Source organism: Siphateles boraxobius, unplaced genomic scaffold (assembly GCF_051911475.1).
Source record: "Siphateles boraxobius isolate OS27281-9 unplaced genomic scaffold, OSU_SipBor_1 12, whole genome shotgun sequence".
In the NCBI taxonomy this organism is placed as follows: domain Eukaryota; kingdom Metazoa; phylum Chordata; class Actinopteri; order Cypriniformes; family Leuciscidae; genus Siphateles; species Siphateles boraxobius.
Window position 1 is genome coordinate 19,487,730 of NW_027508722.1, and position 13,871 is coordinate 19,501,600.

General features: G+C 39.7%; 1 protein-coding gene across 5 annotated transcripts in view; it reads right to left on the reverse strand.

The window, feature by feature from the left end:
- Positions 1-13,871, reverse strand: part of ddr1 (discoidin domain receptor tyrosine kinase 1) — a 42,069-nt gene that overhangs the window by 3,454 nt on the left and 24,744 nt on the right. For 2 of the 5 annotated variants that reach the window (XM_077210213.1, XM_077210254.1), the window contains 11 exons: positions 12,768-12,954; positions 10,785-11,034; positions 9,869-9,982; positions 8,862-8,909; positions 7,959-8,119; positions 5,961-6,162; positions 5,300-5,413; positions 1,411-1,706; positions 1,133-1,260; positions 415-612; positions 64-328 (listed from right to left, as the gene is read on the reverse strand). In XM_077210213.1, the coding sequence (XP_077066328.1) occupies positions 64-328; positions 415-612; positions 1,133-1,260; positions 1,411-1,706; positions 5,300-5,413; positions 5,961-6,162; positions 7,959-8,119; positions 8,862-8,909; positions 9,869-9,982; positions 10,785-11,034; positions 12,768-12,954 (1,963 nt within the window). The remainder of the gene's footprint in view (positions 1-63; positions 329-414; positions 613-1,132; positions 1,261-1,410; positions 1,707-5,299; positions 5,414-5,960; positions 6,163-7,958; positions 8,120-8,861; positions 8,910-9,868; positions 9,983-10,784; positions 11,035-12,767; positions 12,955-13,871) is intronic. The other 3 variants (XM_077210224.1, XM_077210233.1, XM_077210245.1) reach the window with 3 other exon arrangements.

Here is a 13,871-nt window from a genome sequence, read left to right on the forward strand (position 1 = left end):
CACTAATATTCCTGTATTTTAATTTATTTATTATAGCCAAGTTACAGATGTGTGTGTTCTTACCATGAGGATGCACTCCCATGCCATCCAGCGAATTGGCAGCACAGCTCGTCCCTGTATCCTGTAATAATCACCAGCATAGAGGTTCCTGCTCATGCCAAAATCAGCTATCTTTATCGGACGCTCTCCGCCGCGCTCCTCCTCCTCGCCCCTCTCTCCACCCACCAGGCAGTTTCGTGTGGCCAGGTCTCGGTGCACAAAGTTCAGAGACGACAAGAACTTCATTCCTGATGCGATCTGACTCGCCATGGAGATCAAAGCTGGGTAGCTGAGACAGAGATTTAGCCTTTCATTTATATTAGGTGCATCATTACTTGATATTGTCTTCGTACTGTTCTGTGTGAGTGTGTGTACCTGATGGTTGGTGTATTATGTGAAGGTCCAGTCTTGTCCAGCAACACCCTATGGGAGAGGTACTGATTGAGGTCTCCGCTCTCCATGTACTCTGTGACCATACACAATGGGTCGCTGCTTACACACACACCCAGCAGGCGGATTATGTTCAGATCCTTCAGGCGAGATAAGATCTTCACCTCCTTCAGAAAATCATTCCTGTTGAAAGAAGAGCATGAAAAGAATGAGAGTAATAAGAGAAAATTACAGAACATTTTGAAAACGAACCATGAAGAATTTGAGTTTATTACAATATTACAAAATAAACAACAGCAGTTTTTGTTTAACAGCTAAAGAACTATTCCAACCAAAAATATGACCTTATACAACCTCAAAGTATTGTAGTGTAATTATCTGTTTGTTTATATATATATATATATATATATATATATATATATATATATAAAACTGAGAAAAGTTTGAAATTTTTTTTTGCAATTGCATTCAAAATATAAAAAAAAATGAAAAAGTTTTATCTGCCAAATCAAAATTACAGAGCACATAATTCCCAAAAAAAGTAAAAGTTAAATTTTTTTTGTTTTGTTAAGGTTAAGAAAAATATATATAATCTTTGTAAAATAAAATATACATATTAAATTAAATTTATTTAAAATACAAAATATTGTATTTATATTTGTATTTATATCTTAAGTGTACCTTTGACAACGTGTACAGTTACCTGGCATTTTTTGAAGCATCTGGCCGTAAAATCTTCACAGCAACCAGAAGAGGGCGTCCTTTCCTGACATTAAACGGGAACTCAAGGTTTGCAAGGTCCTGGGGGTTTTCAATCTCACACAAATGAACCTAAGGAAGCAGACATTAAATAGACTGATATAAAGGGAACAATATTATTAAAAGTCTGCTTTAAGCCGCACAAAAAGGTTTATGAATAAAGAATCCCATAAAGCTAAGAGAGAATGGGAATTTGTAATGTTTTACAATGCAAAGTTGTACCTCTCCAAATTGTCCTTCTCCCAGCTTTTCTTTGAATACAAGTCGTTCCCGTGGCAACTCAGGCAATGGTGGGCAATCAGTGGGCGTGGCTGAGAGGGCGGGAACTGCATATGTATTGTTACCACTAACGCCTTGCAGACTGATGATGTCAGCTTCTGCATAATGAGGAACACTCCCCCCGCCTCCTGATGCTTCTCCATAGTGAGCCCCTGATAAACCAGGGGGCGGAGCTCCAGGGTAAGGAGGCGGTCCCTCCTGCATCAGTAGGCCTTTATCAACCATGTCAATAGCACATGCTGAGAGAGAAAAAAGGTACAAAAGAAAAACTTATAGCAGAGGGCTTATCAGGCATTTTACATTATAATAAGTAATTACGAACCGCACACATGCACTTAAACACTCACATACACTGGAGATGAGACATTACATGAATACTTGATATGTATGGCTTTAGACTGCTGTCAGAAGACAGTGAGAAAACACTAACACACACCCTACAGCACCTCATCTCTGACAAAACAATATCCTTTCTTCAGCTATGGGCACTTTTAAGTTTCCAAGACAGTTGTATGACCTTCCTTAAAGGGGCATTCGGCAACTCTAGCTATTTCTTCGCTGATTTTCACTTTTTTGTCGCATGTTTTCTCAGCGAGCTCCGCCTACAGCTGTGAGGCATATATTTCACAACAATGTGGTAAAAAAACTCACTTGCGGCCCCTCCTCCCCCTTTCTACCGGTGCTCATGTGCATTTGTTATTATCGGAGCCGGCCAGCTTTATCGTGTGGAGCTATGTCTACCGAGGTGGGTAATACATCATACACATTGAGGGCGGTGTGTGTGTTTATGTCGAATTGCCGTCAAGCAATTTGTGTTTCTCGCTTCTCACGAGACTTCCTATTTCCAATTTACTGGGACGTTAGTCCCCATGTTGCAAGGTTGGTTTTCCGCCTGGGAACGCTGGGGGGAGCGGGGAAAGTCACCATTCTCACCAGAACAGGTTATCAAACCATCCAAATGATTTTCTTTCATAACCTAACGGTTTTATTAAGTTGAAATAGTTGCGGAATGCCCCTTTAACAAAAGATAAGTTTAAATCTTTTACCTCCGGTTTCACAGACAAGGCTTAAAGGCACACTATGTAAGATTTTTGGATTAAAATATCCCAAAACCACTAGAACAATGTTATATATTGTTGATTTGTGTACTTAAATTATCCCAAATGTTTCTGAAAATGTTTAAATACAGAGAAATAAGCAGCTTTAACCAGGACACGAACAGTGTCTGTGTGTCGCCTATCAAGGACATAATACCTGCGTTACCCTCGATTACGGTTTTATTTTGTAGAAACCATGGAAACACCAACGACACTTTAGTATATTATGTATTTTATTAGACAGATGAGCAACTGTTTGGATACATTCATCGACTGAAAACTAATCATAGTTATACAGCTCAGCAAAGTTAGTCTTTTTGTTTAAATCTTGTTTTCTTGACTTACCGCGAGTACCATATTTACCATGCCTAAACAAGTCTCTCATATAATCGCCACTAAGTGAACGCAAAGAGTAGCATTATAACAACTTTCAACACTCCAATATATCTAATATGATAAAATAGCGCTGCGTTACCCCACATTCGCATGACCGGAAGAAGCGGAAGCGGCGTCTGTGGCATAATAAAAGCTCCACTGCTCTGGAGTAGTGTGTCGCGCTTGTCTCTCATTAGCAATCGCTCCAACGACCTCGTTCTGCTCCAACGGCTTTTGTAACATTAATATCGGTCATCCATGAATATGATTTCTTCCCCAGTCCTGTCGTATTCTCCACCGGCTGTAGAGGTGAAGACAACAACTCCCATGATTCTGCGAAATCAAGGCGCCATCAAGCTACGTCTTTGTTTTGAATAAGCGACCTCTAGTGGTGAAAAATTACATGCCTTTAAGCTTAGTCCCAGACTAAAATGCATGTTTGAGCTGTTTTTAACTGAAAGCAACTTGCTCTGAGATATCTTAAAATGTGACCCGTCACAGAAACCAGGGACACAAGTCGGCAGCACAACTTTCGAGCAAAATGAGAAAGAAAATTTTCTCATTTTTTCAAAATTGGTGATTTTCAATTTTTTGGAGAATCTGTTAATTGAAATCACGAAGAAGCCTCTCCATGTTTGAGATAGCAGTATTGGTATATTTAAAAGCTTACATTTTGAGGTTGAAATCGGCTTGTTTTCGGAGATTCTAGCATGCAGTAGGGGCGTGGCGTGTCATTGTCTGTGTGTATTTCCATACTGAATAACCCGGCGCTTTTGCCCCCGCCCTCCAAGTCAACCACATTGCTACTTATTATGCTGTGCTCTGGCCAGCTCTCTCTGATATCAAAATTCAATGAAGATGGATGCCGCAAAGATTGTCGCAGACGAGATGAACCGTCTGGCAGTTACCACCGAAAATGTTTTCGCCGCACTTCGTGGGCTCGGGAAACTGAACCGGAGGTATGGGCGCAGCGCGCTCGCCCTCAGTGCTTCAATACGGCGGCTCGGCTTGCTGACAGCGGTGGCTGGCTGTTTCATATGTGACGGAGAATCGAAATAGAGGATGCAGTTAAGACCTTTGCTGCGATGAAGGCCTGCCGTGCGTGTTTCTGAAATGTAAGTTAAGCTTCATTTGCTCTTTAGTCGTTATTTAAGATGCTGAACCTGCTGATGATATAATGTGCTTGCGGACATTTCATTTGTGTGTGTATACGCACATAAGAAAGTGGTGTAAAGAGATTTGCAACAGTAATTTGAGGAGGTGAAATGTGATTATTTGGAAAATTGCAGAAATGACTGCTTAAAGAAAAATGCCAGCAGGCATTTGCCTCCTACATAAACTTTAATATTGTTGACATTTTGGGCACACGAGCGTTGCGCACTATTTGCGCTATATGTAGGCCTATGGCTTATTGGTCTTTGTTTGTTGTTGTTGGTTTTGCGTTATATGTATATGGCATATTGGCCTTTGTGTGTTGTTGCTGGTTTTGCGTTATATGCAGGCTATATGGCATATTGGTCTTTGTGTGTTGTTGCTGGTTTTGCGTTATATGTATATGGCATATTGGTCTTTATGTGTTGTTGCTGGTTTCGCGTTATATGCAGGCTATATGGCATTATTGGTCTTTGTGTGTTGTTGCTGGTACGTTGCAAATAGAGGGGCAGCACAATTGTTTTTCGCCTAGTGCGGCAGAAGTGCACTCATTCGAAGTGTAAAAAAAGCTGTAAAGCACATGGAGGAGCTTTACAGGGGGTATGGCTTATCTAAATGAGATGTAAATGAGCCCTATTGTCACCCCCAGCAGCAGAGACCGGTGAGAACTGCACAATCTTTAGAGCTCGTTTTCTCCTCTTTGAGCTTTTTTAAGTGCCTACTTTAAAATGACCACAACTTCTCCAAATATTATCAGATTTCCACATGTTACACATCGTTGGAAAGCTTGGATATTACACTCTCAGAATCTATGAATAACTCAAAATGCCCCAGAACCGACTTGTGTCCCTAGTTTCCGTGACTGGTCACAAATATGTCAGTGCCACTGTTTTGTCTCATTATGCACATCAGTAATGTTTTTTTCTAAGGCAAGTTTATAAAAGATACTTAAATGTCCTAAATTAACTAATATTAATTTAAGCCCTGTCTGTGAAACCAGGCCTTCGTTTATAATAAATATCAACCACTGAGACATAAAAGTCACAGAAATGTAATTTAAAGAATGTTTAATAATCTCTGTGCTGTTCTGGGGAGATTATATCACTCTAACTGTTACCTTTAAGCGTTCAGGGGACTTTAACTGCTCCCTGGGGAGGATACCACCCCTTGCCCCTTTCTTAGGGCAATATGAACCCTCTCTCTCTTACCCTGGGATAGGTTTTGGGGTTTTTCTTGCTGGCTGTGGCAGTTTGTCAGCCTGTTGGGGCCATGTGTCAGGTCAGACAGGAGGAGATGATATGCTGGGTTGTTTAACAGCAGTGCTAGGAGGACACACAAATCCCAAGGACACACAAGTCCACGAAGGGTACGACAGTGTGAGCAGTCACCACATGACAAAAAACGACAACCAAACCACAACACATCACAACATGAGACGACACAGCAAAACACAAACAACAGGGCCGTTAAGGGGTGACAGAGCAAACCAGTTACATGTGAGATGCACAAACACAGCAGGCAGTGTTATCATCCATAATGACGCAGGCTGTTAATTATCTTTTCATTGGTCAGTCTGTATCGAGGCATTCATTTATGTTAATTAATATATGAAAACAATCACACAATGAAGGTATTCGTCATGAAAGCAACTGTGGCAGGAGAAAAAAAAATTTGAGTACAAGTGGAGATTGAGTGAAATAAAATATCCCTCCTCTCTCTGTCAGATAGGACAGTGGCTCTTTGTGTCTGGGTTGTGGATTGTACTAAAGTACTTTTTCTGATGTCGTTTTGGCTGTTTAGTGGTAACCCTGGTTCCTGTGCACTTACTGACAGAGGTATGTGAATGCTTCAGTGTGTTTTGTGTGTCACCTGTGCTGTCCCGCTGCTCTCGGGACCGCAGTACAGTGCTGGGCTCCTGGTATTCTCCCTCTCGGTCCCTGTCGTCGGGGAAGGTGTGTATGCGCTGGTAGCGGCTGGAGTATGTGTGCGTGTTAGTGTTGTTGATCACCACGTTGTCCGATGGAACCGAAAGATGAACCCGCAGCTCGTCGCTAGAGAGGCTTCCTTGGGCCTGTATACGTAAAGACAAAATTCAAGAGCCATGAAATCAAATTTGGAGTTTTGTAGCATTTCGTCCCTGTCTGTTAGTCGTCTTTATGCTAGTCTACTCCTAAATGTTTTAACAGATAAATGCATATATTAAATATAGTTTTCTATTGAGAAAATTTGTCAAAAGAAACTACAGAAATATTTTGCTTTTCTACTACAGTGCAAAACACAAAAAACTTTTATGCGGTGTAATTTATATTTTATACACAAAATTGCCAGTTTCTCCACCAATGAAAATAGTTCCAAACAAACCCAAAGCGGAATCAACAATTGTGTCTTAGAGCAACACACAGTAGTGGCGTTCCTGAATGAAATAGTGTTTTTGAACAAATCTGTTGACTGAATGATTCAATGACCCATTCATGCAGGATTACTTGATTCGTTGATAATTTAATCAGGCTGCATCCAAAATAGCATACTTCCCTACTATATAGACGGCGAAAAACAGTATGTGACAAAAGAAGTATGTCTGAATTCACAGTACTAATAAAACAGCAGGCCAAAAATACCTGGATGACCTACTTCTTTTGTCGAAATTCAGAAGTGTGAATCTGATGGACACTTTACTATCCCATGAGGCCACAGGAGAGGATTGGCAGTGAAGCGACGTAACAGATGCTGGTAGGTCACATGATAATGACAACATGGCAAATGTAGTACGTTCAGATTACATTCATACTACACACATTCATACTATATAGAACACACTTTTTTAGCGGTCGTGGTGTAATTACTTATTCAAAATAAGTACCTGCTCAAGAGAGTATGCGATTTTCTCAGTGTTTTTGAATGAATCAGCTGAGTGAATGATTCAATGATTCACTAACTGCATCCAAAATCACATACTCTCTGACATATTTCTTGTAATTACTTTGCAACCTTTAAAAAAGTTTGTTCTAGTATAAACGTGTGTAGTGTGAATATAATCCATACGTTCTACATCAGTCATATTGTCCTTATCATGTGACCTATCAGTCTCGTCCCTTCAGTGTCATTACCAAATACTATTTATGGCCTTGTGGGATAGTAAAGTGTCTATCAGAAGCACACATCAGAATCTCTCCAGTAGTAGTAAATCATCTGGGTACTTTTTGCCTATTGTTTAATAATTGCTGTGAATTCGGACGTACTACTCTTTTCACATTCTGTTTTTCACCCAATAAATAGTAGGTAAGCAAGTATGCCATTTTAGATTTAGCCACTCACTCATTTCATTCCTAAATGAATTGGTGCTTTTGAATCAATCAGTTGAACAAATGAGTTAATGACTCACTCATAAAGACAGTCACTTGTTGCCACGTGCAAACACAAACAAGTGGAGTAATACAAACAGTGAAAAGTCGGTAACGCTTCCTTTTACAGTCCTGTTCCCCATGTACATACTATGTACTTTTTATGATAATTACAATAATTGGGTAATAACTAGGTACTAACCCTGAACCTACCCCTAAACCTAACCTTAACCCATGTACTTACCTTATAAGTACACTGTAAGTACACGTAAGTTAACGCACTGTAAAATTAAGCATCATCCCCCAGTTCTTTCTTAGGTAAGTACACTGTAAGTACACGTAAGTTAACGTATTGTAAAAAGAAGCGTTACCGAAAAGTCCCAGTGCTATTAAATTGTATATCAGAGCTTCTGGAACGCTGTTCAACCAATCAGATACAAGGGCCGGAACAAACTAATATATTATAGGAAACACATCAACATGGGGAAAAAGAAACACACTGTAGAACACAGTAATGAAAAAACACCTTGCCAAGTAGCTTCTTCCAATACTGCCTCCATAGAATGACGGCTATAACAGCCAATAGGAGCAGAATAATTCCAACCAGGCAGCCAATCAGGATGGCCGTGTTGCTGCTGTCATCTTTGGCCACAGGTAACCCCGCCCTCAGAGTGATGGCAGAGAACTCTGTTAATAAGAAACCCGACAGATTTATGAATATGTGTGTATGTTAATCTGACATCGAAATGATTACAAACACCATAAACAAGGCATTTATAGCCTACAGAGTGTTTAGAGTGTAAAACCAAAGCTTATCTGTCCATTACAGCCACCTTTTAATCTCAGTCCTGTAAATGCCTCCATGGTAATCAACACACTTTTTGTGATTTGACTTGCTTTCTTATACACTGTGTGTGTGTGTGTGTGTGTGTGTGTGTGTGTGTGTGTGTGTGTGTGTGTGTGTGTGTGTGTGTGTGTGTGTGTGTGTGTGTGTGTGTGTGTGTGTGTGTGTGTGTGTGGCTTTGACAGGAGTAAAGGAGCTGTGAGAGCGGGCACATTCTTAAAACTGAGGGTACTGAAGTTAATTCAAAGAGAGACAAAAACAAGGACAGCTAGATGAATATCACAATAGATCCTTTATAAGCTTGGCTATATAAAACACAAACTCAAAACAATATTGCATTGTCAACCAAATCATGCATAAAAAATTTCTCTTTAGGCTTCAAAATGGATACTCATGCACACACAAAACCCCCCAACCACATTCTCAAGGCATTTTACAGTATGAGAGGGCAGAGTTTTTAAATGTAAAGAAATTTAGAGGGAAACATAAACGGCCTTTGTGCTAGAAAACATGCTGTAAAAATCTGCGGTGTAATAAGCATGGAGACAATACTTTTTCTTCCCCTCATCCTTCTCTCTCTCTCACCTGTTGGCATGCTGCTGGGCAGCAGTGAAGTAATGTTCATGAAGAGGTCTGGAAAAACGAGGATGGACAGGTCAGAAGAGGGAGAACTAGAGAGGTGGGGTGGGTGATTGAGGGGCAGAGATACATGGGAGTGCTCAGTGCTGAAAGTGCATGAGCGAGGTCGGACTGTGAAGATGGGGTGAAATTAGGCCTTTTCAGCCTGAAAAAATGCATAATTTTCCCAACTCTCCCCCATGTATCTCATGAATAAGATTGGAAATCAAGAACTAGTTCCAATAAGAAAATAATGTTCCTAAGGGAACCTTTTATTCTCGGGGAACCACCCTGGTGGCTAGCTCCTAGAACTAGGTTCCTAGAACTACCTGGTGCGAAAGCCCCTAAGTATTTATATATTATAAATATACTTTTATAAAAATAAATATAATTGATATATATTTGATATATTTAGTCATATAATTGTAATAAATGGTACTTTTAGGCTATTATATTTTGTTATATTATTACATTATTATATTATGTATTTACTGTATATATATGTGCGTGCGTGTGTTTGTTTGTGTGTATTAATGAAAAATAATGTAAATATATGACATAATAATAGCCTAAAAGTACAATTTATTACAATTATACTCTGGACCAAGCACTAAATATGTACAAATTTGTAAAATAAATAATAATAATAATACATACATACATTTATGTGTGTGTGTGTGTATATGTGCATGTATGTGTATATATATATATATATATATATATATATAAAACATTTATTTATACACACACACCAAAACATTTAAATGTGAAGTAGCATTGCTTTTGTATTGTACTTTTACTATATATTTTGGACAAATTATTGGGGTGGGGTACATCCTTAAAAATAATAAAAGTATTGTTAGGAGAATCATTAAAGAACTGAAAACATGAAACAAACACTAATGCAAACGTCACACGGCATTGCGTTGCATACACGCTCATAATGCGGTGAGGTTGACATGCGTCCGACTCACCGGTGGGGCTGCTGGTTCCGTTTGCATAGCTGGGGGTGTGAGGAGAAGTGGCATTGACAGGACGAGTACTGGAGGAAGGGAGAGGAGGAAGGGCAGATCCATCCTCAAACGGCACTGGAGACAAGACAGAGAAATGTTAATGGAGAAAGAATTAGATAAGCCGGCTTTATCTCCTATGAAGCATGAGTATTCCTAATTTAGACTCTCTAACTTATCTACAAACCCAACAAGTGTGAGCACAAAGTCTCACTTTCTCTCCAAATAACTTTCTCTCAGTTGTTGTTGGGGTTTACTGTAATGGTTATATTCTGCTCATATTCTGGATGCTACTGACCAACCAATCAGAACTCAAGGTCACACACTGAAATGTCACTAAGTTGTCAGAACTTCGTTACTTTGGTATCTAGCAAACTTGAGCTAAAATTCTTTAACACGCAGGTCAGAAAAAGAAGCCCATGAGGATGAGTAGAAAACAAAAGCAGTCGACACGTTTTGTTTCAAATGATGTGGGAATATTTGCTTTGCGGCAAAAGAAATCAGATCTTCAAAGAAAACAGATCTAGTGCTATGCTAAACCAGCATAGCACCAGCTTGACAAGGCTTGGAGACAAACTAGACCTGCTTAGACCCCCAAATTAGGCAGGTTTAAGATGTCTTTAGCAGGCTTTTTACATCACTTTGAAAAACTTGCCTGAATTGCATCTAATCGTGGTCAAATATTTTTATATAATGACCGCCAAACTACATAATAGAACGATTTCCTACAAAGCTGTGCAAGACACTCTTTCTTCTCACTTTAAATGAAATCTATATCCATTTCATAAACAGTCATGTAATAAGTTTCAAAGGAAAACATAAATTACTGTTAATGAGCCAGCGTATGTTGCTGCGAGAGGTCAGGTGTGTGTGTTCATACTCGAGTAGAAGCTTATCTCGCTGATGAGGAGCCAGCGGTCACTGAAAGCGAAGCGGCAGCGGAGAATCTGGGCCGGTTGTCCTCCGAGTGGCAGTGAGATGGTGCGCGACGAAGGGTCGTGTAGGTCGGACAGCGGCACTTGAAGCCTGAGCGCAGGCTCCGCCCACGGGCTCAACAGACTGGCCTTAAACTCACACACCACCTCGCTGAACACCCGCACGCCTTGAGTGTGTCTGTTATTACTGTGCACCTGAAACAGAGACATTCAAAAACAACAATCTGCAATAAGACACTACAAACTGCCGGGAACAGAAATAAGGAGCAGAGGAAATAAAGGGCATCAGGGAGAAGTAAATGGATGTTATTACTCCTCAAATGGGAGAAGAGGAGAAAAAGAAAATAAACAGGGAGTGAATGAAAGGTGGAGGGCACGAACATATATAATGTGACAGGTTAGACATTAATGGTGCTGTTAGGTCAACGTCTAACTGCACACATGTGTGCAAACGCTCACTGACAAATGAAACATGTTTCAAAACAAACCAGCACAACAGCAGAGGTTAAAGTGTAGCCGGAGCCATCATGGTGACACCTCATACATCTCACACACACACACACACACACACACACACACACACACACACACACACACACACACACACACACACACACACACACACACACACACACACACACACACACACACACACACACACACACACACACACACAACACACACACACACACACACACACACACACAAAATATTTCAGTCTTTCTAATATAATTTCATGTTTGATTCAATGCGTTTCCTTTCTTTGCAATTATTTATTTGCAATTATTTATGAATTATTTGTCAATTAATTCTGAATGAAAACTGTTTTAAAGTAAATCCTACACCATTTTATTTAGTGTGACAAACTTTGCATTGGAGTTCCTGAACCAATGGGGGGAGGGGGGAATGATTTGTAGAGGAAAACTGCCGGTGAGACTGACCGTATTTTGAAACTGCAGGAATATAGATGGAAATACCCTAAACAAAGGTCTGGGAGAGCGAGCAAAGGGAGGCGACATAAATCATCTCACAAAGGCACGTGAACAAGTGCTTGTTGTTATGGGAAATGTTTTAATGGTGCCTCTGGTCCTATTTCTCATGTCTCTTTTGGGAATCTGCTGCGAGATTTAAAGGAAGCGAGTATGAGCGGAAGTTTTTGAAACTGTTTGGAAGCCGCAGGAAAAACAACACAACATGGGATAATGGTGGCTTTTAGGAATTGTGCTATGTCAGAGATAAAGGAATGAAGTCAGAAGTGGTACAAACAAATCAGCATTCCTGGCCAGAAAGACCCTTAAAAATGACAATACATGAAACAAACAAATAGCAGAAATAATTATGTGGTGTTGTTGAAAAACAAAACACTCGGATGTCTCTCAGAATCACACACAACCACAAATGCAAAGCCACAGGCAAAAAGACAAATAAAAACAAATCAAATGTTCATTAAAGGGTTGAAGGATAATGACAGACTCCTGAGGGTGATTTACAAGACAGAGCTTCATTATTGCCCTACTAACTGACTGAGATGAATTCTGGGATAGCTTTTGCAGTCTAGCAAAGTAGGTAGTTTGAGTTGATAAACAGCAGATCATTTACTTACCTTCATTTGTTCCAAATCTCTATGACTTTCTTTCTTCTGCAGAACACAAAAGAAGATATTTTGAAAAATGTTTGTTTTGTCCAGTGTCAGTGAGTGAGTCCAAAGATATTTCGGCCCCCACTGATTTTCATTGAACGAACTAAAACCATTCTTTTGTGTTCCGCAGAAGAAAGAAAGTCAAACAGGTTTGGAAATACATGAGAAAATGTCTTTTCATATTCATTAGTTTGCCATTTGTCGTGATTTTTTTGTATCTAAAATAATGACATCAAGACATAATTTTAAGTGACCAAACATATTTTGGGCTGTTTGCATACATACTAACCTGCATGGTGTGAAAGATCCGTGTTTTCTCAAAGTGAAACTCAATGTCAACAGTGGGCTGGTCCAAGAAATCACGATTCCAGCCCACATAATCATATCCTGGCCACACTCTTAGCTCTTTACTCTCCATGAAATCATTCCCACCTAAAACACCATCACACAACTGGCCCAATCCTCCAAACATCACCCTAAGGAGAAGAGAGAGACATTACAGATGTGAAGTCATTAGCCATGTGCACACACATACACAGATGTACGCAGGTACTCACATACATGTTGGAATTTCCCATGCACACACACATCTGGCTAGTGTCAAACGTTAGCTTAGCTATTGCAAACATTTCTGCTCCATTAAAACACATCTGGGAATGTTTCTACACAATATTCATCAACCCCACCTGACAGATATACATACATACATGAAAAAGGGGTCTGGACTAACATATCTCACAGAAAATTAAGTACGACAGGACCAGGTGAGAACTGAGAAGGTTAACTCAGCAAGGTTCTCAATTGATTGTTTTTGACACACAGCATGAAACTAGAGTTGGGAACAGAGAAACGGTTCTTTGTGCGTGGTTTTCTTTACAATATTTGAATCAAATTTCTTGTTTCGTTATCGATATTAGAATGTGCATTCTTCTACAGTTCTAAACCTGTGCAGTCTTGATTCCAAACCACTCTGAGCTGGTTCTTTTTAGCAAATCAAAAACATACAAGCAACCAGTGTAGTCTAACCACTTTACCACTATTCATTCATTCATTCATTCATTCATTCATTCGTTCATTCATTCCCAGGGGAATTTTACAATACCCATCCTTACTTAAACCTACTTGATTGTTGTTTGCTGCGAGACAACTGATAATTTTAAAGGTGCAATAAGCGATTTCTGAGAAACACTGTTGATATTTGAGACCATCAACCTAAACAAACACACCTCTCCCTCTCCCTGCTTCAATGCAAGAGTGATTGATGTCTTTTTATCATAGCTGAAGCAAAGCAAAATAATGCTGATAAAGAAAAAAAGAAAAAGATGACGAATCATCAAATAGAAAGAACAAAAAATGAGCATACAGTGCACAAGAGTTTGTTGTTAGCCACCAG